This window comes from Salvelinus fontinalis, chromosome 27 (genome assembly GCF_029448725.1).
Source record: "Salvelinus fontinalis isolate EN_2023a chromosome 27, ASM2944872v1, whole genome shotgun sequence".
In the NCBI taxonomy this organism is placed as follows: domain Eukaryota; kingdom Metazoa; phylum Chordata; class Actinopteri; order Salmoniformes; family Salmonidae; genus Salvelinus; species Salvelinus fontinalis.
Genome location: NC_074691.1, coordinates 10,937,607 through 10,964,697, shown reverse-complemented (window position 1 = coordinate 10,964,697; position 27,091 = coordinate 10,937,607). Strand labels below are relative to the sequence as shown.

At 45.9% G+C, this 27,091-nt stretch overlaps 1 protein-coding gene across 1 annotated transcript in view; it reads left to right on the top strand.

Annotated features, from left to right (window-relative positions):
• Window positions 1-27,091, top strand: part of LOC129825022 (mitogen-activated protein kinase kinase kinase 5-like) — a 61,849-nt gene that overhangs the window by 28,614 nt on the left and 6,144 nt on the right. Inside the window, exons 7-27 of the mRNA XM_055884670.1 lie at window positions 2,677-2,847; window positions 3,542-3,654; window positions 4,595-4,754; window positions 7,154-7,307; window positions 7,521-7,628; window positions 7,836-7,888; window positions 8,629-8,724; window positions 9,027-9,108; window positions 9,653-9,786; window positions 10,866-10,993; window positions 11,938-12,074; window positions 12,630-12,735; window positions 15,353-15,510; window positions 18,505-18,682; window positions 18,855-18,875; window positions 19,048-19,225; window positions 19,802-19,970; window positions 20,208-20,399; window positions 21,157-21,262; window positions 25,462-25,705; window positions 26,019-26,131. Of these exons, the coding sequence (XP_055740645.1) occupies window positions 2,677-2,847; window positions 3,542-3,654; window positions 4,595-4,754; window positions 7,154-7,307; window positions 7,521-7,628; window positions 7,836-7,888; window positions 8,629-8,724; window positions 9,027-9,108; window positions 9,653-9,786; window positions 10,866-10,993; window positions 11,938-12,074; window positions 12,630-12,735; window positions 15,353-15,510; window positions 18,505-18,682; window positions 18,855-18,875; window positions 19,048-19,225; window positions 19,802-19,970; window positions 20,208-20,399; window positions 21,157-21,262; window positions 25,462-25,705; window positions 26,019-26,131 (2,801 nt within the window). The remainder of the gene's footprint in view (window positions 1-2,676; window positions 2,848-3,541; window positions 3,655-4,594; window positions 4,755-7,153; window positions 7,308-7,520; window positions 7,629-7,835; window positions 7,889-8,628; window positions 8,725-9,026; window positions 9,109-9,652; window positions 9,787-10,865; window positions 10,994-11,937; window positions 12,075-12,629; window positions 12,736-15,352; window positions 15,511-18,504; window positions 18,683-18,854; window positions 18,876-19,047; window positions 19,226-19,801; window positions 19,971-20,207; window positions 20,400-21,156; window positions 21,263-25,461; window positions 25,706-26,018; window positions 26,132-27,091) is intronic.

Genomic DNA, 27,091 nt, shown 5'->3' with positions numbered 1-27,091 from the left:
GTGTGATAGCGATTGCATCGTCTGTGGATCTGTTGGGGCGGTATGCAAACTGAAGTGGGTCTAGGGTGACAACAGACTGGGATAGGGAGCGATTGAACATGTCCGTAAACACACCAGCCAGCTGGTCTGAGCATGCTCTGAGGACGCGGCTAGGGATACCGTCTGGGCCAGCAGCCTTGCGAGGGTTAACACGTTTAAATGTTTCACTCACGTCGGCCACTGGGAAGGAAAGGGCGCAGTCCATGTTAGTGTGCCGCGACGGTGGCACTGTATTGTCCTTAAAGCGGGCAAAGAATGTGTTTAGTTCGTCTGGAAGCGTGATGTTGGTGTCCGTGACGTGCCTGGTTTTCTTTTTGTAGTCCGTTATTTCCTGTAGACCCTGTCACATACGTCTTGTGTCTGAGCCGTCGAATTGCGACTCCACTTTGTCCCTTTACCGGCATTTCGCCGGTAGGTAGCATTTAGGTAGCCTTGCTTTATTAAAATCTCCAGCTACAATAAATGCAGCCTTTCCAGTTTACATAGAGTCCAGTGAAGTTCCTTGAGGGCCGTCTTGGTGTCTGCTTGAGGAGGAATGTACACAGCTGTGACGATAAATGAGGAGAATTCTCTTGGGAGATAATATGGGCGGCAGAGTTCGAGTTCCTGTATGTTGTTATGATTACACTATGAGTCGTTAATCATGAAGCATACACCTCCACCCTTCCTCTTCCCAGAGAGGAGTTTATCTCTGTCGGCGCGATGCATGGAGAAGCCCGGTGGCTGAACCGATTCCAACAACATATCCCAAGAGAGCCATGTTTCTGTGAAACAGAGAATGTTACAATCTCTGATGTCTCTGGAAGGCAACCCTTGCTCGAAAAAAATCTACCTTGTTGTCAAGAGACTAGACATTGGCGAGTAGTATACTCGGGAGCGTTGGGCGATGTGCACGTCTATGGAGCCTGACCAGGAGACCGCTCCGTCTGCCCTTCTGAGGCGCCGTAGTTTTGGGTCGGCTTCTGGGATTAGGTCCATTGTCCTGGTTGGCAGTCCAAACAGAGGATCCGCTTCAGGGAAGTCGTATTCCTGGTCGTAATGTTGGTAAGTTGATGTCGCTCTTATATCCATAGTTCTTCCCGGCTGTATTTAATTGGACTTAAGATTTCCTGGGGTAACAATGTAAGAAATAATACATAAAAAAACGAAATATGGCATTGTTTCCTAAGGACTCGAAGCGAGGCGACCATCTCTTTCGGCGCCATCTTGCCAGTAGATTGGAGTTACCGTCGTGTCCCATCGTTGCAACTCCCCTACTGACTCGGGAGAGGCGAAGGTTGAGAGCTATGCGTCCTCTGAAACACGACCTTACCAATCCGCACTGCTTCTTGACACACTGCTCGCTTAATCCGGAAGCCAGCCGCACTAATGTGTCGGAGGAAACACCGTCCAGCTAGTGACCAATGTCAGCTTGCAGGCACCCGGCCCGCCACAAGGAGAGCGCGATGAGACAAGGAAATCCCGGCCGGCCAAACCCTCCCCTAACCCGGATGACGCTGGGCCAATTGTGCGCCGCCTCATGGGTCGAACCTGGGTCTGTAGTGACGCCACTTGAGAGGCGGCAAACCATTTCTGTATGGGCCTAGCTTTGTGCTCGGGGGCATTGTCATGCTGAAGCAGGAAAGGGCCTTCCCCAAACTGTTGCCACAGTTGGAAGCACCGAATTGTCTAGAATGTCATTGTATGCTGTAGCGTTAAGATTTCCCTTCACTGGAGCTAAGGGGCCTAGCCCCAGACCATCATTCCACCTCCACCAAACTTTACAGTTGGCACTATGCATTGGGGCAGGTAGTGTTCTCCTGGCATCCGCCAAACCCAGATTTGTCCGTCAAAGCGTGAGTCATCACTTCAGAGAACTCGTTTCCAATGTTCCAGAGTCCAATGGTGGCGAGCTTCACACCACTCCAGCAGACGCTTGGCATTGCGCATGGTGATCTTAGGCTTGTGTGCGGCTGCTCGGCCATGGAAGCAACACTCAGTAGTGAATGTTGCAACTGAGGACAGCCAATTTTTATGCGCTTCAGTACTCAGCGGTCCCGTTCTGTGAGCTTGTGGGGCCTACCAATTTGCGGCTGAGCCGTTGTTGCTCCTAGACATTTCCACTTCACAATAACAGCACTTACAGTTGACCGGGGCAGCTCTAGCAGGGAAGACATTTTACAAACGGACTTGTTGGAAAGGTGGCATCCTATGACGGTGCCATACTAAATGTCACTGAGCTCTTCAGTAAGGCCATTCTACTGCCAATGTTTGTCTATGGAGATTGCATGTCTGTGTGCTCAATTTTATACACCTGTCAGCAACGGGTGTGTCTGAAATACCAGAATCCACAAATTTGAAGGGGTGTCCACATACTTTTGTGAATTAGATATATCTGTATTTCATTTTCAATGCATTTGCAAAATTCACTTTCATTTTGTCATAATGGGGTATTGTGTGTAAATGGGTGAGAAAAAAAACTATTTTGAAATCAGGCTGTATGTAACACAACAAAATGTGGAATAAGTCCAAGGGGTATGAATTATTATTGTAGTCCACTACACCCTGTTCAAAAGTATTGCACTATAAAGGAAATAGGGTGCCATTTGGGACTCACCCTCTTTGGTTATCGGTTATTCCCTCTTCTGTGTTGTTCAGGAGGAACCTCCCGGGGGACCGTCAGAAGGCCCTGGACATTATGCTGCCCCTGGTGGAGTCTGACAACCAGGTGGCCTCAGACATCTACTGCCTGGTGGGACGCATCTACAAGGACATGTTCCTAGAGTCCCACTTCACTGATACCAAGAGCAGGGACAGTGGCACAGCCTGGTGAGAGCTACACACACACTCACACACACACGCACGCACGCACGCACGCACGCACGCACGCACACACACACACACACACACACACACACACACACACACACACACACACACACACACACATACTGGTGAGAGCCTGGCTACTGATGAGGGTAATTACCAACCAGTCACTCACTCCTCACCAGCTAGAGAAGTAGAGATAGAGAGGTCTTCCACCTCTCAACTACAGCTAACGAACAACAGTGTCATCTGACTCGGAGCAAAGAGCCTGCAGGTGCATTCTGAAAGTAGCTGATTTGAAACAGCCGCACCAGTGATATTCTAAAGATAACCATTCCAGGAAGACTGCAGTTATCTCTCATCGAGCCGATTCATCTGTCCTTGTCCTCTGTTCCAACCCAGACGACATCTTTGGAGAGCCTTCTCATGTTATTCACACTCATTTCCTCAGTGGAACCGATTGCTCATTAAGTCAATTAGGTTTTTATCTGTGAGAGTCAAGCTGGTTCCTCCGTGCACCCTGCTCAATAATGCTGTAGTTATTTTTGGATGCTTTTTACAAAAGTAGGGAGGAAGTGATAAAGACTATCAAGTTCTCTCTCACCAAGGACACATCAGAAATGACTGTAGGAACATCAAGTTAGATTTAAAAATGAAGCATTGTGTGTAATATTGGCTTCTCTGTCCTTCCTCTCAGGTTTAAGAAGGGGTTCGAGTCCGAGCCGACACTACACTCTGGCATCAACTACGCCGTTCTACTCCTGGCAGCGGGACACCAGTTTGACGCCTCCTTCGAGCTCCGCAAAGTCGGTAAGTAACTAACACTTTATTCTCCTTGATATCTGTTTGGCCTTGAGCTGCCTGATGGTGCATTGGAATTGGCTCGCTATTCTGTTTTTCATTAGAGCTGCTGATGACTAATAATAATTAAGTTACTGATCTGCATTCCCACTGCACTGCGGTTACCCTCATGTCATAAAGTGTGAGATCAATATCAACTCATGTGACAGATACTGCTCATTCAAACGAACTGCTTATGATGAGACACTCCCATCAAAAGTAGTCTGGGTGTGAACAGAGAGCCTGCTACTGCACTGCGGAGGTTAATATGAAACATCGGATTTTACGTAAACAATGACGTTTCCATTTTTTTCCTTGCCATTACGTTTCCATTATTTATTTATTTTTTGCAAAGGTGTTTTGTTCTGTTTGGCTCCCAATCCTCTGTGTTTGCTGTGAAATCTGAGGCTCAGAAAGTACCTCAGGAATGTGAGAAATAGGACAGACAGGCCTGGGAATCAGCCGTGGGCCCCCTTCCCAGTCCTTGCCCCCTTTCCTGCCCTCCTCTACTCTGCGCTGCCCCGGGCTACATGAGTAGGACATGTAGTGGCAGCTTGCCTCAGCGAGGCCAAAAACAGCCATGTTCCATTATCACTCTGCAATATAGTAGCAACATAGCAACCAACTACATTGCATGTTAAAACGTATCCAAAGAGGGCATTGAGATCCTCCAAGCTGCATTTCAAGTGAAATGCCTAACATAAGAGTAGGCTACTGGGGTATACAGTGCCCAGCCCATTCTCAAACCCTTGAAATAACGCACGGTATATAAAGCACATAAGATATGGCAAATTATGTACCTTTAGAAAGACCTTGCACAATAAAACTATGGGAGCATTCAACAGTGTGCAGTATCTTTTTTAAATATGATTATAATATGTCCCTGACCTGACCTTGTTCTCCTTTCCAGGAGTGAAGCTGAGCAGCCTCCTGGGGAAGAAGGGAAGCCTGGACAAGCTGCAGAGCTACTGGGACGTGGGCTTCTTCCTGGGGGCTAGCATCCTGGCCTGTGACAACACTAGGGTCATACAGGCCTCTGAGAAGCTCTTCAAACTCAAGGCCCCCGTCTGGTGAGGGAGGGTGCTGTTTTCTTTTTTCTTCTTTTTTTATGTAAAGATCAACATACAGTTCATTAGGGAAGTATTCAGACCCCTTGACTTCTTCCACATTTTGTTACGTTGCAGCCTTATTTTAAAATGTGTTAAATGATCTTTTCCCCTCATTAATCTACACACGACACGCCCAGATAGATAAAGCAAAAACAGGTTTTTAGAAATGTTTGCAAATGTACGGAGGAAAAAGATATCACATTTACAAAAGTATTCAGACCCTTTACTCAGTACTTTGTTGAAGCACCTTTGGCAGTGATTACAGCCTTGAGTCTTCTTGGGTATGACGCTACAAGCTTGGCACACCTGTATTTGGGGAGTTTCTCCCATTCCTCTTTGCAGATCCTCTCAATTTCTGTCAGGTTGTATGGGGAGCGTTGGTGCACAGCTATTTTCAGGTCTCTCCAGAGATGTTCGATCGGGTTGAAGTCCAGGCTCTAACTGGGTCACTGAAGGACATTCAGAGACTTGTCCCAGAAGCCACTCCTGCATTTTCTTGGCTGTGTGCTTAGGGTCGTTGTCCTGTTGGAAGGTGAACCTTTGCCCCTGTCTGAGGTCCTGAGCGCTCTGAGCAGGTTTTCATCAAGGATCTCTCTGCATTTTGTTCTGTTCATCTTTGCCATGATCCTGACTTGTCTCCCAGTCCCTACCGCTAAAAAACACCCCCACAGCATGATGCTGCCACCACCATGCTTCACAGTGGGGATGGTGCCAGGTTTCCTCCACACCAGACACTTGTTATTCAGGTTAAAGAGTTCAATCTTGGTTTCGGAATCTTGATTCTGATGGTCTGAGTCTTTAGATGCCTTTAGGCAAACTCCAAGCAGGCTGTCATGTGCCTTTCACTGAGAAGTGGCTTCCGTCTGGCCACTCTACCATAAAGGCCTGATTGGTGGAGTGCTGCAGAGATGGTTGTCCTTCTGGAAGGTTCTCCCATCTTCACAGAGGAACTCTAGAGCTCTGTCAGAGTGACCATCGGGTTCTTGGTCACCTCCCTGACCAGGGCCCTTCTGCCCCGATTGCTCAGTTTGGCCAGGCGTCCAGCTCTAAGAAGAGTCTTGGTGGTTTCAAACTTCTTCCATTTAAGAATGATGGAGGCCACTGTGTTCTTGGGGACCTTCAAGGCTGCAGAGTTTTTTTGGTACCCTTCCCCAGGTTCTGTGCCTCAACACAGTGGGACCTTAAATAGACAGGTGTGTGCCTTTCCAAATCATGTCCAATCAATTGAATTTACCACAGGTGGACTCCAATCAAGTTGTAGAAACATCTCAAGGATGATCAATGGAAACAGGATGCACCTGAGCTCAATTTAGATTCTTATTTAATACATTTTTGAATAAGGCTGTAACGTAACAAAATGTGGAAAAAGTCAAGGGGTCTGAATACTTTCCGAAGGCACTGTATACACTGAATGTACAGAACATGCTCTTTCCATGACATAGACTAACCTGGTGAATCCAGGTGAAAGCTATGGTCCCTTACTGATGTCACTTGTTAAATCCACTTCAATCCGTGTAGATAAAGGGGAGGAGACCGGTTAAATACAGATTTTTAAGCCTTTAGACAATGAGACATGGATTGTGTATGTGTGCCATTCAGAGGGTGAATGGGCAAGACTAAAGATTTAAGTGCCTTTGAACGGGGAATGGTAGTAGGTGCCAGGCGCACCGGTTTGTGTCTAGAGCGGCAACGCTGCTGGGTTGTTCATGCTCAACAGTTTCCCGTGTGTATCAAGAATGATCCACCACCCAAAGGACATCCAGCCAACTTGACACAACTGTGGGTAACATTGAAGTCAACATGGGCCAGCATCCCTGTGGAACGCTTTCAACACCTTGTAGAGTCCATGCCCCGACGAATTGAGGTTGTTCTGAGGGCAATATTAGGAAGGTGTTATTCATGTTTTGTACACTCAGTGTAGACAACTTATTTAAACCTACTTTGCACAATTTAAATGTCATTTATTTCCTTGTAGTCACAGGGGTTATCCGTCATATGGAGGATTTGTTTTGGTCGATTTTTTTTGATTTTTAGATTTATTTCCAATATTGAAATTGACTGGAATTGGTCAAACTCAAAGTGTAATACATGTACAAAATGATCCTCTTTCCCATAAAAGTATGGTCATGACTGTCTGACATGAAAGGGCAGTTTAACTTTGCCTCGCAGACAATCGACCTGAGATCCTTAAGTTTCAGTCATGTGGTTTCAGTCATGTGTCAACCCTATTCTTTCAAGCTCAAGATTTTTACAACATATTCAAACAGATTTTGGATCTGTTCTAAGTGCATTTTCTTTTTCTGCGGTCAATGGCCTTTAAAATGTATTTCAAGCTAACGTTTGTCTTGACTGCACCCCAGGTATCTGAGCTCTCTCGTGGAGACCATCCTGATTTACCAGCATTTCAAAAAGCCCTCTGTGGAGCAGCCGCCACCCAAGCAGGAACTAGTGGACTTCTGGATGGACTTCCTGGTGGAGGCCACAAAGAAAGACGTCTCATCTGTCCGCTTCCCAGTATGTCTCCCTGATGTGACTGCCACTGAGCCCCATGCTCACTCTTCCTTCCTGGCATTCTTCACTGTTTAGACTTGAACTTGACAGTTAGACATATGCTGTACACACATAAACCATGACAATGGCACCAACTGAGGCAGTGTTCCTAGACTGTTTACTTCTCTGCTTTATTGTGAAATGTCTCGAGGTGATATTGTTTGTCCTCGTTTCCAGGTGTTGATACTGGAGCCCACGAAAGTCTATCAGCCTTCGTACTTGTCCATAAACAACGATGTGGAGGAGAACACTGTCTCCATCTGGCATGTTGCTCCTGATGACAAGGTAAGTTACTGACCACAGGAAGTGTGTGACAACTGCCTCGTGCCTTTGCGTTGTGATTCTTCTTCCACTGGAAAGAGTCTCATAAACTAAGTATGTCTCTCTCTTTCTCTGCATTGACACATTTTGCCAAGTCATCGGAATAACATTTTCAGGTGTCAGTCCTTGTCATGTATTCTGAGGTTCATGTTTTTCTGATCTCTCTAACAGAACAGGGGGGTCCATGAGTGGAACTTCAGCGCCATGTCAGTACGGGGTGTCAGGTTGGTCATCTCACAGCTGTCCTGATCTACACACTCATTGTAATATATGGGCAGGGAAGTCACTGCTCGCTACTTTCCTCCTCTTTCCCATATGCCGACAACATAACAGATCATAACGTGGCAGCCTGGTTCCCAAGGCAATATTAGTCAGAGGTGGTCCCTCCGTGGCTCTGCCTCCTTCACCCTCCCTGCCTCCTCCTCCAAAAAATAATTCAGTAGCAGACTGACAGGTCGGATGATCTTCCACTCTAGAGGGCCTCTGTGAGATGTTGCTAGGGAACGTATCTTACTTGGTGCCCACTCCCCCTCCAGTGGACTAGGAGACAATGGCAGTTCCCTCTGATGCAGCAGTGTGCCATGGTGGGCTGAATACAACCACTCATTCTGTGCTCTGCTCCACTCTGCTCAGCCCTCGCCTCGGTTAGCTGGCTTAGAATCCCGGTTCACTCCGCTGAACACTGGTGGAGACTCAACATGGTGTATGTGTGTGTGGGAAGGAACGCTCTGAGTTATGCTCATTCCGTCCGAGTTACTGTAACTTGTTGTATGTGTTTGAATGAAGAAGAGTGTTTGGTGGTTAAAGACTTTTACAGCTCTGGTGAAAATGAAAAGCTTCTGTAGTTACCTACAACTGGAGTGATTTCTGAGAGTGGCTACACTCAGACATCCAGTCTATGCCAGTGTCCTATGTCATGTGAATTTACCCATCTCGTCTCTAACTGTCAACTCCTCTTCCTCAGTATTTCCAAGTTTGACGAGCGCAGTGCCTTCCTGTACGTGCTAAACAACTCTGAGGACTTCCAGATCTATTTCTGCACAGAGATGCACTGCAAAAGGTCTGTCACTCTTCTGTCTGTGCCGTGACCACTCCAACTCACCAGCATGTGAGCCGCTGTCCAAGGCAGTGACTATACTGTAGAGATTTACACGGAGAAGAACCAAAGCACAGCCAGCCAGTCTTTTTAGCTCCACAGTATAATTCAGTGAGTCAGTGCTGGTGTGATTGGGCTTTCTCCCATTGAGTTTTCACACTGAGAGTGTATGAAAGGGTGCCTGGGCTTAGTGTTCTTTCACAACTACTCCTGTGACGTATTTGTAAGTGTGGTAAAGGTTATCTGGGGTGCTCTGTGTGTTGCAGGTTCTGTGATCTGGTCAACAGCATTGCAGAAGAAACATGGAAAGGCTCCGAAGAGGGGGAGTGTGACGCTGACGCCCTAGAGGTGAGTGAGGAGAGAGGGATATTTTCATTGTATGTTGTCTCCAACAGGTTTAACCTGATTTCCAGAATGTGTAGGGTGTAGCCAGCAGCGATTGTCTCTCCGATTGATTTCCAAATTCTATATCAAACCAGATAGATGCAATGTACAGTGTGGAAATAGATAGAGGCAACTTCCTACAGTGTGGACATGGGTCATGCTGTTCATTGTATGTTTTGCAATGGAAACCATTAGTGTAGAGCAGGAAAAGCACCTGCTCCTCTAGTCACCTGTTCTCCCAGTGGTGAGACGGGGGAAAAGAATTGTCTGTGAATAATTACCCAAAGACTTCTTGTCAAACACAAGCATGGTGCCACAACTTGTTTTTGAGCCCTGTTTGATCTATGCCACACCTTGCAAAGCTCACATTGCCCTTTGCTTAGTTGATACCCAGACGCCACTCTCACCTGCTCTAAGATGGACCTATATCCCTGTTATAACTCTATCGTTATGGCCCTTGAAGTTAGCATGCAACAAAATGTCATCTTTAAAATAATTTCCTCCTCAGTACGACTATGAGTATGATGAGCTCGGGGAGAGGGTGGTTCTGGGAAAAGGCACATTTGGAGTGGTGTACGCAGGCCGGGACCTTAGCAACCAGGTGCGGCTGGCCATCAAGGAGATACCGGAGAGAGACAGCAGGTAGGTGAACTTGTTAAGTGGACTTTCTCCAAAAAGACACTAGCACAAATCCTCAGCTTCTACTATTCCCCCTTACACGTATTGTCATTGCACCGGCTACTACAGTTGACATAATAAGCATCCATCACACTTTTACGGTCTTTTAAGAGGCCCTTTGCTAATGGAAGGCTAAATTGAAACAGGTCCCTGTGTCGTTATTTAAAGTGAGTGAGTGGTTATTCAGAGCACAACAACCAAAGGGGTTTCCTGAGAGTGATCATTTGATTGGCAGATCGAAGGGGCACCAAAACGCTTGTTTAAGTCGTCCACTGTGTTAGCTCTGTGTTAGCTCTGTCTTAGCTCTGTGTTCCTGTTGTGTGTCCTTTCTCTGGCACACCAAAGTGTTATATATACCGTACACCTGATCGAGTGACTGGGCAATGAAAAGAATTGGGGGGAAAGAGTCGCCTAGCAACTAGTGTACCAAGCACTTGCGCTGCCTTCTATCACCATTACTGGTCTGCTCATTGTTCCACCTATTCCTGTTTTATTATGGGACTCCTTCAGAGCCCAATCAGCCCAGATGATTCCTCTGTCATACATTGTTCCACTCATCACATCACAAGTCATTAGAGGGCTCTCATGGGAAAACTCAAAGGTGTCAAGAATTATTCCGAATCACTTAGAAGCAACTCTGAAGTATCCTCTCGGGGGGGGGACATTGAATAGGTGTCTGATTCACTAGAATAGCCAACCGTGTGATTGAGGGAGAATGTATTTAGTCTTATTATTTATGGTGTTCAGTTTGAACATTTATCTCTAGAAGAAGATTGGAGGAGAGTGACATTTCATATGTAGCCAGCTGGTGTGTGTCCTTGTTTTCCTTGTCCTCTGACCATGGTGTACTGGACTGAGACTGAGTCCCTCTGACATCTCTCTCCGTGATAGGTTACTGCAAGCTACTAAGTGCAACAGTGCAATTTCCCGTCTCAAAGTGCTCTGGTCTTTTTTTTTTTTTGATGAACGAGAGAGAGAGAGAAGACATCATCCTGTCCTTTTTCCTTATTAGATGTAACAGTGGATGTTCTATTCTGTCCTAGGTACTCTCAGCCCCTCCACGAGGAGATTGCCCTTCACAAACACCTGAAGCACAAGAACATTGTGCAGTACTTGGGCTCCATCAGCGAGAATGGTTTTATCAAGATCTTCATGGAGCAGGTTCCCGGAGGTAAGAGGGCAAATACAAACACGTATACACTCATCGGCCATTTTATTAGGTACACCCATCTAGTACCGGGTCAGACTCCCCGTTGCTTCCTAAACAGCCTGAATTCTTCAGGGTATGGATTCTACAAGTTGGAAACGTTCCACAGGAATGTTGGTCCATGCTGACGCGATGGCATCCTGTGGTTGCTGCAGATTGGACGACGGTACACCACTGCCACCAGCCTGTACCGTTGACACCAGGCAGGATGGGTCCATGAACTCATGCAGCTTACGCCAAATCCTGACTCTGCCATCAGCATGACGCAACAGGAATCGGGATTCGTCGGACCAGGCAATATTTTTCCATTCCTCAATTGTCCAGTGTTGGTGACCGCGTGCCTACTGGAGCCGCTTTTTCTTCTTTTTAGCTCATAGAAGAAGAAGTTGTGTGTTCCGCCATTATTAGTCTCTTTGTGGCCCGCCTGTTAGCTTGCACGATTCTTGCCATTCTCCTTCGACCTCTCTCATCAACGAGCTGTTTTCGCCCACAGGACTGCCGCTGACTGGATGTTTTTTGTACGTCACACCATTCTCAGGAATCCTTAGACACTGCCGTGCGTGAAAATCCCAGGAAGGCGGACGTTTCTGAGATACTGAATCCGGCAACCCTGGTACCGTCGATCATACCACGCTCAAAGTCACTTCGGTCACTCGTTTTGCCCATTGTAACGTTCAGTCGAACAGTAACATGTAACATCTGCCTGCTTTGTGTAGCAAGCCACGACCACCTGACTCACTGTCTGTAGGAGCTAACCATTTTCGTGAACGGGGTGGTGTACCTAATAAACTGTCCTGTGAGTGTATGTTATCTGAGTTATGTAATGGACTGAATACACTACTGTCCTGCTGATAGTAAAGCAGAATGTATTGATATGTATTGTACTTTGGCCTGTGGTTTGTATCCAGGAAGCCTGTCTGCCCTGCTGAGGTCTAAATGGGGCCCTCTGAAGAACAACGAACCCACCATCGGCTTCTACACCAGACAGATCCTGGAGGGACTCAAATATCTCCATGACAATCAGATCGCTCACAGAGACATCAAGGTGGAGCCTTGGCTTTTTCCTCTACCACTGCTCTATTTCAAAGGCTTTGATTGGCCATTGTATAGTATGTGCCTGGCCAATAGGGAGGCCACATTCATGTCAGGGGTACATAAATGATTTGATTTGCAAGTGGCGCCTGGCACTGTTATAAAGACTTCCCCTTATCATCCTACAGGAAGGTTAATGTGACATAACTCAGTCTCAGTCATAATAAAAACACACTGAGCCTACTCCCATCCCATAATAGAGCAAGTCATTTAGGTTAGCATACTCTTCCTCCTACACCCAGGACAAGATAGGCCTCTAAATTCTGCCTCATTTAACAATAGAATCTCATAAAATGACCTCAACGGCCATTCACATCAATGCTAATAATCTTGTTTTGGATTGGAGGTGGTGAATATGGCCCACTGTAACAACTGTTGCTGATTGCCTTCTAGGAAATACCTTAGATAACCAGGCTGTTATCATAGTCATTTGGGTTAAGGTTAAGAAATAGATATTACTTGGAATGGAGCTCTTTTCTTATCCCATCTGTTCTCTTTATATCCACAGGGTGACAATGTGCTAATAAACACATATAGTGGAGTTCTGAAGATATCTGACTTTGGTACCTCTAAACGGCTTGCTGGGATCAACCCCTGCACTGAGACTTTCACTGGTATGTTCTGGTCTCCCTAACTGGGTTTATAACCACTGGTACAGTTGAAGTCTGAAGTTTACATACACTTCAGCCAAATACATTTAATCTCAGTTTTTCACAATTCCTGACATTTAATCATAGTAAACATTCCCTGTCTTAGGTCAGTTAGGATCACCACTTTATTTTAAGAATGGGAAATGTCAGAATAATAGTAGAGAGAATGATTTATTTCAGCTTTTATTTCTTTCATCACATTCCCAGTGGGTCAGACGTTTACATACACTCAATTAGTATTTGGTAGCATTGACTTTAAATGGTTTAACTTGGGTCAAATTTTTCGGTAACCTTCCACAAGCTTCTCACGTTAAGTTGGGTGAATTTTGTCACATTCCTCCTGACAGAGCTGGTGTAACTGAGTCAGGTTTGTAGGCCTCCTTGCTCGCACACGCTTTTTCAGTTCTGCCCACACATTTTCTATAGGATTGAGGTCAGGGCTTTGTGATGGCCACTCCAATACCTTGACTTTGTTGTCCTTAAGCCATTTTGCCACAACTTTGGAAGTATGCTTGGGGTCATTGTCCATTTGGAAGACCCATTTGCGACCAAGCTTGAACTTCCTGACTGATGTCTTGAGATGTTGCTTCAATATATCCACATAATTTTCCTACCGCATGATGCCATCTATTTTTTTAAGTGCACCAGTCCCTCCTGCAGCAAAGCACCCCCACAACATGATATTACCACCCCCCGTGCTTCACGGTTGGGATGGTGTTCTTCAGCTTGCAAGCCTCCCCCTTTTTCCTCCAAACATAACGATGGTCATTATGGCCAAACAGTTCTATTTTTGTTTCACCAGACCAGAGGACATTTCTCCAAAAAGTACGATCTTTGTCCCCATGTGCAGTTGCAAACTGTAGTCTGGCTGTTTTATGGCGGTTATGGAGCAGTGGCTTCTTCCTTGCTGAGCGGCCTTTCAGGTTATGTCGATATAGGACGCGTTTTACTGTGGATATAGATACTTTTGTACCTGTTTCCTCCAGCATCTATACAAGGTCCTTTCCTGTTGTTCTGGGATTGATTTGCACTTTTTGCACCAAAGTACGTTCATCTCTAGGAGACAGAACGCGTCTCCTTTCTGAGTGGTATGACGGCTGCGTTGTCCCATGGTGTTTATACTTGCGTACTATTGTTTGTACAGATGAACCAGATTACTTTCAGGCGTTTGGAAATTGCTCCCAAAGATGAACCAGACTTGGAGGTCTACAAAAAAAATTCTGAGGTCTTGGCTGATTTATTTTGATTCTCCCATGATGTCAAGCAAAGAGGCACTTAGTTTGAAGGTAGGCCTTGAAATACATCCACAGGTACACCGCCAATTGACTCAAATTATGTCAATTAGCCTATCAGAAGCTTCCAAAGCCATGACATAATTTTGGGGAATTTTTCAAGCTGTTTAAAGGCACAGTCAACTTAGTGTATGTAAACTTCTGACCCACTGGAATTGTGATACAGTGAATTATAAGTGAAATAATCTGTCTGTAAACAATTGTTGGAAAAATTACTTGTGTCATGCACACAGTAGATGTCCTAACCGACTTGCCAAAACTATAGTTTGTTAACAAGACATTTGTGGAGTGGTTGAAAAACAAGTTTTAATGACTCCAACCTAAGTGTATGTAAACTTCCGGCATCAACTGTAATGTTCTGGTCTCCCTGACTGGGTTTAGAACCACCAAGCTTCCCCTCCCTACATTGTAAACATGCCTTGATGGAACAGAATGTTTGAAAATGAGCTGGACCCTCAACCCACGTAGTGATCTCACTGACTATATATAATAACTTAAGTTTTGTCCCAAAGCAACTAGTTGTTTTGTGTGCCCCAATTTTTTTTCTCAGCTCCAAGTGGTTTTAATTCTGAAAATCTGTTACAAAGTATTCTCACACATACGTAATAGAGAGATATATGTAACCGTGTACAAACATAAGCAAGGTTTTTGGATTAATATGTTTTAGTCAAATAGTATATCTGTTTGGGCTTCTTTGGGTCAATTTGCAGTCTACAAATTATTTATAGTTATGTTCCAGCCCCCTGACGCGTCCGCTCTAGAAAAAATAGGCCCGCGGCTGAATCTAGTATGATGATCTCTGCTGTAATTTATATATCTCAGAATAGCCTGCCGTTTCTATTCAGAGTGCTCTTTGGTGAGAGTTTATGGTCAGGTCAGGGTTACAGAGTTATGGCAGTGTTGACATTGTGGCAGCCAATGGTAGCACAGCTTGGCCTCTTTGTTAAGATCAGTGGACTGCTGATTGGAGCATAGAGATACACCTCCTTTTCATCTTGAAACCATTACCGTACAGTCAGTTTCTCCTGTTTAAATTGTACGCCAATGTGTCTCTCCTATTTTCACCATAGCACTTAGCTTACCTTTTAAAAGCTCTATAAAAGCTCCTCTTACAGTAGCCTATAATTAGACTCATTTCATCCATGGTTACTAGAGAGCCCAAGTTCACTCTCCCTAACACCTGATTTGCTTGTATCAGACCTTATATGCACATTCTACATATGCAACTTGTAATTAGCAGCTATGATGTGTATAATTTCCAGTCTGTTTGGTGTGTTGTTGTTTTGCAGGGACTTTACAGTACATGGCCCCTGAGATCATAGATAAAGGCCCTCGGGGCTACGGCAAGCCTGCAGACATCTGGTCTCTTGGGTGCACCATCATTGAGATGGCCACTGGGAAACCACCCTTCTACGAGCTGGGGGAACCACAGGCCGCCATGTTCAAGGTCAGAGTATAGAGGTCAACTAATGTTCAGTTTATTGACCTCTGTTGTTCATTGGGATTCATGGTTTTGCTGACCTATTTCTCTCAGTACTGAAGTCAGATGCGGGAATAGATAACTGTCTTTACACGCCCCTAGGCACATTTGTGCAAGTGATTGGATTACATACTTATTCAACTGTGAGGTTAGACATAGTACCTAGAGATCGAATTTGTGTGCAGTACTGTCTATCCTTTGTGTGTTGTTTTAAGTTTCCGTTCCATTAATGAGCCCTCCTCAAGCTTTTTCCACTTGTATTCATCTAAAGTGGAAATTTTAAGTGTTGCCCTCATCAGCAATATCACAAAGGCAAAGTTTGGGCATATGTAGTCTATTAAAAACTGAAGCTAATGATCCAACTGGGTGGTCTGTGGAGTGTGATGGAGATCATGTTGAATGCAGGCCAGAAGCATGGACATTTCCATGCATTTTAATTGAATTACAGTAGTAAATTCCTGCGAGTTCACATGTCTTAACTTGCATTTTCCAGTGTTAATAAACCACTTTTCGGTACCAAATTGTATAGATCTGTAATGCTAATAATGCTTTCACTAACACTTTCATCTTTCTACGCAATGGCTTACATGAGAAACTACCATTTAGAGTAATTTCTAATCTATACTGTTGTACAGGTGAGAAAGCGTTTGCCAACAATTCTCACATGAACATTCTTTTGGAATGTCTCCACTGGTAATCTCAAGCCTACATTCCAGATCAATGTTGGGAATTTCTAGAGTGCTTCTTATCAGACGAGCTAACGCATTTGTCCTTCACTGTCGCGTTGACCTCGTATACTGTGATGGTATGAGCACGCCTGCATAGTGTTACAGCGCCACAGAGCTATGGGTTACAAGAGATCCCACCATTAACTAAAGTTAGGCCCTTAGATCTAACATGACTGGGTTTTGTCTTGGCTGTAGCTGCAGATTAGGCCCTTAGATCTAACATGACTGGGTTTTATCTTGGCTGTAGCTGCAGATTAGGCCCTTAGATCTAACATGACTGGGTTTTGTCTTGGCTGTAGCTGCAGATTAGGCCCTTAGATCTAACATGACTGGGTTTTGTCTTGGCTGTAGCTGCAGATTAGGCCCTTAGATCTAACATGACTGGGGTTTGTCTTGGCTGTAGCTGCAGGTTCGACCCTTAGATCTAACATGACTGGGGTTTGTCTTGGCTGTAGCTGCAGGTTCGGCCCTTAGATCTAACATGACTGGGGTTTGTCTTGGCTGTAGCTGCAGGTTCGGCCCTTAGATCTAACATAACTGGGGTTTGTCTTGGCTGTAGCTGCAGGTTAGGCCCTTAGATCTAACATGACTGGGGTTTGTCTTGGCTGTAGCTGCAGGTTAGGCCCTTAGATCTAACATGACTGGGGTTTGTCTTGGCTGTAGCTGCAGGTTCGGCCCTTAGATCTAACATGACTGGGGTTTGTCTTGGCTGTAGCTGCAGGTTCGGCCCTTAGATCTAACATAACTGGGGTTTGTCTTGGCTGTAGCTGCAGGTTAGGCCCTTAGATCTAACATGACTGGGGTTTGTCTTGGCTGTAGCTGCAGGTTCGGCCCTTAGATCTAACATGACTGGGGTTTGTCTTGGCTGTAGCTGCGGGTTAGGCCCTTAGATCTAACATGACTGGGGTTTGTCTTGGCTGTAGCTGCAGGTTCGGCCCTTAGATCTAACATGACTGGGTTTTGTCTTGGCTGTAGCTGCGGGTTAGGCCCTTAGATCAAACATGACTGGGTTTTGTCTTGGCTGTAGCTGCAGATTAGGCCCTTAGATCTAACATGACTGGGTTTTGTCTTGGCTGTAGCTGCAGATTAGGCCCTTAGATCTAACATGACTGGGGTTTGTCTTGGCTGTAGCTGCAGGTTCGGCCCTTAGATCTAACATGACTGGGTTTTGTCTTGGCTGTAGCTGCGGGTTAGGCCCTTAGATCTAACATGACTGGGTTTTGTCTTGGCTGTAGCTGCAGATTAGGCCCTTAGATCTAACATGACTGGGTTTTGTCTTGGCTGTAGCTGCAGATTAGGCCCTTAGATCTAACATGACTGGGGTTTGTCTTGGCTGTAGCTGCAGGTTCGGCCCTTAGATCTAACATGACTGGGGTTTGTCTTGGCTGTAGCTGCAGGTTCGGCCCTTAGATCTAACATGACTGGGGTTTGTCTTGGCTGTAGCTGCAGGTTCGGCCCTTAGATCTAACATAACTGGGGTTTGTCTTGGCTGTAGCTGCAGGTTAGGCCCTTAGATCTAACATGACTGGGGTTTGTCTTGGCTGTAGCTGCAGGTTAGGCCCTTAGATCTAACATGACTGGGGTTTGTCTTGGCTGTAGCTGCAGGTTCGGCCCTTAGATCTAACATGACTGGGGTTTGTCTTGGCTGTAGCTGCAGGTTCGGCCCTTAGATCTAACATAACTGGGGTTTGTCTTGGCTGTAGCTGCAGGTTAGGCCCTTAGATCTAACATGACTGGGGTTTGTCTTGGCTGTAGCTGCAGGTTCGGCCCTTAGATCTAACATGACTGGGGTTTGTCTTGGCTGTAGCTGCGGGTTAGGCCCTTAGATCTAACATGACTGGGGTTTGTCTTGGCTGTAGCTGCAGGTTCGGCCCTTAGATCTAACATGACTGGGTTTTGTCTTGGCTGTAGCTGCGGGTTAGGCCCTTAGATCTAACATGACTGGGTTTTGTCTTGGCTGTAGCTGCGGGTTAGGCCCTTAGATCTAACATGACTGGGTTTTATCTTGGCAGTATATGCAGGTTAGGCCTTTTATCTTGGCTGTAGTTCCAAGTTAGGCTCCTTAGATCTAACATGACTGGGTTTTATCTTGGCTGTAGCTGCAAATTAGGCCCTTAGATCTAGCATGACTTGGCTAGGTCACTTGACTTAGTTCTGTACTGTGACTTGGCTGCAGCTGTAGTTTAGGCCCTTAACTCAAGCATGACTGTGCTGTGTTTTATCTTGGCTACAGGTCGGCATGTTCAAGATCCACCCTGAGATCCCAGATTCCATGTCCATGGAGGCCAAGGCCTTCATCCTGCGCTGCTTTGAGCCCGATCCCGACCAAAGGGCCACCGCCCTGCACCTGCTCACGGATGAGTTCCTCACCGTCACCAGCCGCAAGAAGAGGGGCAAGAGCAGCTTCACAGGTAGCTAGCACAACGCTTCACTGGTCAATCAGTGCAGTAGTTAGTAGAATATAGATATATCTGAATAGATAGACAATTGCTTCTAGATACTTTTTGTCTCCGTTTATTTTTCTGCACAATCCATACTTATCATTGAATTTAAAAATTGAATAAAATCTGTTTTTCTCCTCAGCTCTTACACCAGCAGGTTCAGGTGAGTTTATCTGAGCGTCTGTGCTTCATCCTCTTTAGAGACTACCCTACCCTGAAATGATACCCTCACAGAAGTAGTACTGTAATATCATTTCCATGTAGTGTCCCTAACAAGTTGTTCGCTCTGCTTTTCTTTGTGTAACTGTGCCGTCACCCGTCTCTGTGCCCTCCAGAGTACCTGCGCAGCATCTCCCTGCCAGTGCCTGTGGTGGTGGAGGACACCAGCAGCAGCAGTGAGTACGGCTCCGTCTCCCCTGAGAATGACCTCAACACCAACCCCTTCATCTTCAAGCCCAGCACCAAGTGTTACAGCGATCGGGACATCAAGGGAACCCGCTCCCTGTTCCTCAGGTAACACAACATACAGTCAGCACCAAACCGTATGTGTTTGGACATGTACCACGGTTGTCAAAGAATGTCCTGTAATATTTGTGAACTTTATTATTCTCAATATGTTGTCAAAACATTTTTACTGAGCCTGTTTTTTCTCCCTACTCACTCACAAACACACTGACACAGATATACTTTTATTTCTTACTTATCTATTTTTGTATTTTTCTTAATACTGCATTGTTGGTTAAGGGCTTGTAAGTATTTCACTGTAAGGTCTACACCTGTTGTATTCGGCGCATGTGACAAATAACATTTGATACACTCATCCACACACACATACATTCATGCTACACACACACAACTGCTGCTACCAGACTCTTATTATTACTAAATACTGGACCATTTTAAACACTTGCACCCCAATCCTCCCTTCCCCAAAACACATGTAAATATTGGACTATAAATTGTGCCTTCCTGCAAGTAAGCATTTCGTTGGACAGTGTGTATACCAACTTGAACTTTATTATTCTCCTATACAAATATGCTCTAAAACAAATGTCAGAGGTCTTTAATCTACCCTGTGTTCCCCACCAGTATCCCAGTGGAGAACTTTGAGGACCATAGTGCTCCTCCGTCTCCTGATGAGAAGGACACTGGATTCTTCATGCTGAGGAAGGACAGCGAGAGAAGGGCCACTCTGCACCGCATCCTCACTGAGGACAGAGACAAGGTGGTGGCCAACCTCGTGGAGGCTCTCAAACAGGTCAGTTAGCATCTAGTCTGGTAGTGGACAGGGAAAGGGTTGGCCTGGTTCCAGTTCGATTTTTGCCCTGGTGTGTCACTCGGCATGATGACCCTAGGAGTTGGCAAGACCGCACGAACAGATCTGGGAACAGGTTAGAAGAGGGGCTGTCTCAGAGTAAAACAAACCTCTTATCATCTGCACTTCTTTCTCTACCATCACCCCTTCTCATCATCCTCCTCTCCCCTGTGTGTGCAGGGTTCTGAGACATCCGACACTAAGTTGAGACATCAGCATATCTCCACCCTGGTGGCCAGTCTTGGGGACTTTGTGCGCATGGCGGACAGGAAGATCATAGCCAACACCCTCTCCCAGCTCAAACTGGAGCTAGACTTTGACAGCACGGCCATCAGCCAACTACAGGTGGTGCTATTCGGGTTCCAGGATGCAGTAAGTGCTCTTTCTTCACCTATTAGTAGGTCTCTCTATAAGCATTATAAATGGCCTATGATGATTCAAAAATCCCATTGTCTATTTATCCACTGTGAATGGCTTGGAATTAAAATAATCCTTGTATAGACCAAAGGTTCTGGAGACATTGAAGTATGATTTAAGGGGGTTTCTGTGAACCGTTTACAGCAGAATTATGCTGCCATTGTTTGAACAAACAGATCAGACTATTGACTGCAAAACACTTTTGACCTTTAAGGGTAATCAAAGGGAAATATGTCCGCTTGATTGCACATCGTGTAAAGGGGCTGATTCTGCCCTGTCTCACAACTACAATTATGCAAATAGCACTGTGGCCTGTAGCTGTTAGATTTGCGAGACTCTCTGTTAATGAGCTCTGATGCCCCCTAGTGGATACTTATGAAACCAGTTCTGGTCTATAGGTTACACTGTCTGCAACCGATTATTATCAATGCACGATGCACACTTGTTTTTCAGATTTTCCAGAATGCATGGCTTTTTATAAATAACAGTCTCTCTTTTTTCTGGGAAATGCTTGTTCCATAGGCTAATTATAGGGGGATATCTCAGCTTACTAGGCAGCCACCACACGTAATGTAAACAGACACCCTCTGGGGTCAAGCCTGTTGTCCTTTCCACTAATGTGATCATGTAGAGGATGCATAGGTGCAGTATGTGTGGGTCAGCTGTTTATTAATGGTGTGTGTGTGTGTGTGTGTGTGCATTGCGTCTCCAGGTAAACAAAGTACTACGAAACCACAACATCAAGCCCCACTGGATGTTCGCCCTGGACAATATCATCCGTAAAGCGGTGCAAACTGCCATCACCATCCTGGTGCCAGGTAATAGCAGTGACTCCAGCTGCAGTTTTAAATGAGTAATTATGCCCCTTAGGGCCCAGGACACTGTTAACTAAAGATAGGAATGTGACTTTGAACAGAGCCCCAATCTAATCACAATTTAAGGTTACTTTTGTAACTCCGGTTCTCTGAAAATATGAGTGAGATGTATCACAACTCTCGGAAGGACCAATCGGAGACAGACATGTAGCGGCGAATGAGGTGAGCCCCTCACTTCCTTATAAAGAGCCACTCTCCTGCCCTCTGGTCATTCTCAAGCATGCTTCTCTTCCTGTTTAATGAGATATGTCCCAAAAACAGTGCCCAAAAGGTAAACTCCTCAGTAGGAGGGCCCTATGAGAGAAGGGCATAACACCGTTGAGCTCTCGTTCAATCCAAGTAGATGCGCAACGTGCAAAATGAAAAACCCCTGGGCAGACTGTGGGCGCAAACAGTGGCTGGTAGTGTTGGGTGAAGCTACTCTGAAAATATAGTTTACCAAGCTCCCTGTTACTTCACACTGGAAGAAGTTAAGCCTCACTGAAGCTACCCCTAAGGGAAATATAGTTAACTTAACTAAAGTTACTTTGAAAAAGTAGTTCACTACATCCAAACTACTTTGTGAAAAAGTAAATCTGAAATGTCATACTACAATCTGCATGAATAGATCGCTTTGGGGTCATATGTTAACAGAATGTGGATTTTAGCCTAAAACACAAAAGCAATGTTTCAAGTGTGAATTAGGCAGATCTGATAGGAAATTGCCTACCGCCATATTTTATTTTTGCAAAAAGAGTAGTTACACTACACTCTTAGAAAAAAAGCCTTCCAAAAGGGTTCTTCAGGCTGTCCCCATAAGATAACCCTTTTTGTTTCCATGTAGAAACCTCTGTGAAAATGATTCCACATGGACCCCAAAAGGGTTCTACTTGGAACCAAAACAGGTTCTTCAAAGGGTTCTCCTATGGGAACAGCCGAAGAACCCTTAACTTCTAGATAGCACCTTTTTTCCCCCCCAGAGTGTAGCTAGATTTGAATTTAGTTCAACCACCACCAAGCTACTGCAAAATGTAGTTAAATTACTATTTGAAGTCCATGTAGTTCACTGCTTCCCAACACTGTGCTTAGGGATGCTAAGGCCAGTAGTAAAGCGAAAGATTGAGCAATGTTACATCTCCACGCTTCTCAGTAGCTGCTGTGAAAGTATCTTAAGCACAATAGACATGTCCCAGGACTAGCTAAAGACTAGAGACTGGGTGAAAGTGACGTGCCCCTCTAGAAATAACCTAACAGTTATGGATTACTGTCAGGGCCTTGGTACACCGACAAAGTGGCTAGCGGACCTTAACAATGACAAAACCTCTCCTTCCCAAAGAATCCTGCAAGGAGCATAAGACCATGGAAAATGGAGTGTAGGAAGGAACAATCTGTTTAGTCAGCACTTCTCCAAGAAAAACACAACTTTAAAAAAAGAAGAAGAAAAAGAGTGAGCATACGGGGGCTGGCACTCTTCCAAGAGTAGGCTACAAACCCTGCATGACGATAGCTGCCAGAGCTGGTCTTGAGCAGGGTGTAACTGCCGACCAGAAAGTCACGGGTCATCGAGGGGCCCGAAGATGAGGTGGAGGCCCAATGTCCTTGCTCTGTGTAGACGGAAAAGTGGTGGTAGGCAGCATAGGAGGAAAAGCATATGGCATAACCCTATTTTCTAGGGCTGTGACGATACTAGTACCACAATATTTATTCAAATGGCAAAAATGTAAACACGAAGCAGACCAAACTCTTCAGCCCTTAAATTCACTGTGTGTATAATATTTTTGGGACAAGATGTACGGACCAAAAGGTCTACCACGGGGCCCGGGTCTGCGGGGCAGGCAGAAGTTGAAGGCGTTGCCTTCTTTCTTGCGCATGTCACACTTCTGCCGCATGAACAACTCATCGGGTGTCACTGGGACATCCAGGAGGTCCACATTTACTTTGTCTGTTAAGCTGGATAAGCTCAGCCAAAGTGCCCTTTCACCCACTAGTGCTAGGCTCATGCTTTAACCACGAGCTTGAATGGCACTACGGGAGGCACGGAGATTTAGGTCTGTAATCATACAACTCTCCTCCAAAGCATCTGGCCATGAGTGTCCTGCTCCAGTTTCTTCCCCATCTCTTTCAGTAGTTCAGCCTGATAAACCAACAATAGAGGTCACATTGAGAGCTCCGATTGCTTGGCCTTGTACGTTCTCAGAAAAATGGAGGCAGTAAAGCGCTATGTCTTTCTAGGGAGTGAGGTGTCAGTGTCGTTAGTAACATGGCGTGAGGGGCTGAGGTGGTAAGCCAGTGACTGCTTCACATTGGGAGGGTTAACAAACACGGATTCCTCCATATAGTGCATATCGAGGCTCGGAGGGCCTCCAGCAAAAATCTTGCTAGTGAGGGTTTTGTCCCACAAGCTCTTAGCTTCCCTGAAGCAAGATGGTACCGCGGGTTGCAGTTGCTTTACAGGGGCTGTATGAGATGGGAGTCTCTTCCAGTCGCATAGGTCCTTTGACGGGCCCCGAGCCCCTACGGGGATGACCACTCGGGAGACGGCCACCAAACTCCAATGGAGTAGGGAGTTGCTTCACTGCTCTCAAGGCCGTCCAACCTGCGGGCCTGAGAGGGCGGGCGAACCGGATCGTCAGCACCCATCTCCTGAGCTATCTCCAGGATAACTGTGAGAAATCCCATTGTAATCCTCGTCACCCGCTAGCTCACTTTCCCCTGACAATACATCGTCAGACAGTGAGGTGAGGGAGTCGAGTCTATCCATGACCTCGCACCAACTGGGCTCGTTTACAGGGAGCTGAGCCTCCGCTGTTGGCTCTGAGGCGAGGGGCTATAGAAATAGATGCTCATTTAAGCCTCCCCTGATCTAGTCAGCAGTTTGCAGTGATCACAGCACTCAGTCGTCGAGCGCCTCTTGGGCATGTTTCTTTCCCAAGCAATTGATGCATCCTCACAATCATAGAACCACAAGCGCAAAAACCTGGGAGTTCAAGTGCTAGGCTTTTCCTGGGATGGTATAGCAGTGGCCATTGTGAGGAACAAGGCTTGCTAGGAGGGAAAAGCCTGTTGAAAGAAAAATAAGAAGCAGGCTTGGGCTGGCTAGCTAGATAGAAGCCTTGCAGCTGGTGGCTAGCAAAAGGTAGCTTGTGTAAATGGCGTTGAAAACTAGGTAGTTAGAAGCCTTGCGGCTAATAACTAGCAATAATGAGCACAGTAGAACGCTATAGCCAAGAGGCTAGTGGCGCGATAGCTAGCTAACAGCTACCTCGTGGTGAAGGTGTGCTGTAGCTAGCTCAGTGCTGGCTGAAGGAAACCATGTGGGGGCACAGTTAGCCTTCAGGTAGTGTGCTCACACGTCCGAAGGAGCCGTGAGGCTGAGACGGTCGGTCTAGTTAACACAAACGGGTGAACGTAGGTTAAGCTAGACGTCCAGAAGGGAGCTAGCAATGCTACCATGTTGCAGGTAGGGTATGCTAGTGATGTTAGCTTGCCTCTCAGTGAGCTAGCCAAGTTAGCCTTGCAGCATGTGGGCTAACTGAGTCTCAATAGTTAGCCGTGAAGCTAGCTACCAACGGAGACTGAGTAGAAAAGGAATTTCTACACAAACAAAAACCTTTTGGTCCGTACTCAACCTCTCGAAAGGGTTTGAAGACCTACGTTCGGCAGCGATATCCTTCACGGTTTGCTTGTAAGCAGTTAAGCAGGAAAACAGGGATACAGTTGTGCTGAGGAGAGCTACAAAGCAATGCTCTTCGTGAGGAAGAGAAGCGAGTATGACCAGAGGTTGAGAAAGTGGCTCATTATAAGGAAGTGAGGGGCTCACCTTATTTGCTACTCTATCCGTCAGACGCTTTTGATAGGTCCTTCCAAGAGTTGGTGTTCCTGGTGAATCCCCATAGTGATACATCAAAAGGAGAACAGAGATTTCAAGAATATTGTATGACTGTATATACTAGTCAGATGCCATTATAACAATTGCATTTGAAAGATGATTGTAGATTATTAAAGATGATTGATTATTATTGACTGATCTTTATTGAGGCTTGTGATGTTGCTGTCTTTGTTTCATGTTTCCTCTTTCAAAGTGCAGTTTAGCTGTTGCATATGAACTAGTTGTCATGCTATTGATGTAACGGTGTAATGATGCATCAAGTGTCCTTACCCAGAGCTGAGGCCCCACTTCAGCCTGGCCTCGGAGAGTGACCCGGCCGACCAGGATAATGTTGACGATGACGTTGAGCCTGAGGATACCGCCGCCCACCAGAGCAGAGCCCCTGCCAACACTGCCCATGACGACACGGTCGCCACCTCCGGCGTGAGCACACTCAGTTCCACCGTTTCACACGATTCCAATAATCCCCAGCGCTCTGTCACCGTAGAACTAGGCAGGATGAAGCTGGAAACCAACAGGTGGGTCGCCGTGCGGTCATAACCATGACAACAACTGTCAGACACAAAAGCAGAGATTTATTCCAACAACCTTTGCTATTACCACCACATCTGTGATGAATTAGTAACAGATATTGCCTGTAGCTTCACAATGTTTCCTCACCAATGTGAATTCTGTTATGTAGAAAGGTCCCAACACAGAAGAGAAAATATGTTTATTTTCATTATGGCTATCGAGGTGGCTGCAGTAGCCATGTCTAGTAGTATCGTGTTAACTCATTGAATGACCCTATGTCTCCCCCTCCCCTCCTCTCTCCCTGCTGTGTCTGCCCAGGCTAATGGAGCAGTTGCTGGAGAGGGAGGGAGAGTACCAGGCCATCCTCCAGCAGGTCCTGGACGAGAGGGAAGAGGGGATCAAATTACTGAGGATCTGCTCAGAGCCTATCTGTGAGCACATCTCAACACACCTACCAACATACATTCAACAGCTCCCAACATACACTACACAGCACCCAAAAACACTACACACCTCCCAACATCCACTACACACCTCCCAACATCCACTACACAGCACCCAAAAACACTACACACCTCCCAACAAACACTACACATCTCCCAACATACACAACACACCTCCCAAAATACACTAAACACCTCCCAACATCCACTACACACCTCCCAACATCCACTACACACCTCCCAACATCCACTACACTACTCCCAACAAACACTACACATCTTCCAACATACACTGCACACCTCCCAAAATACACTACACACCTCCCAACATCCACTACACACCTCCCAACAAACACTACACACCTCCCAACAAAAACTACACACCTCCCAACAAACGCTACACACCTCCCAACATCCACTACACACCTCCCAACATCCACTACACACCTCCCAACATCCACTACACACCTCCCAACATCCACTACACACCTCCCAACATCCACTACACACCTCCCAACATCCACTACACACCTCCCAACATCCACTACACTACTCCCAACAAACGCTACACACCTCCCGACAAACGCTACACACCTCCCAACAAACGCTACACACCTCCCAACAAACACTACACACCTCCCAACATCCACTACACACCTCCCAACAGACACTACACACCTCCCAACATCCAATACACACCTCCCAACATCCAATACACACCTCCCAACATACACTGCACAACTCCCAACATACACTGCACAGCTCCCAACATCAGTGGTGTAAAGGACTTAAAGTTGAGGTCGGAAGTTTACATACCACTCCTCACATTTGTTGTTAACAAACTATAGTTTTGGCAAGTCGGTTAGGACATCTACTTTGTGCATGACACAAGTAATTTTTCCGACAATTGTTTACAGACAGATTATTTCACTTATAATTCACTGTATC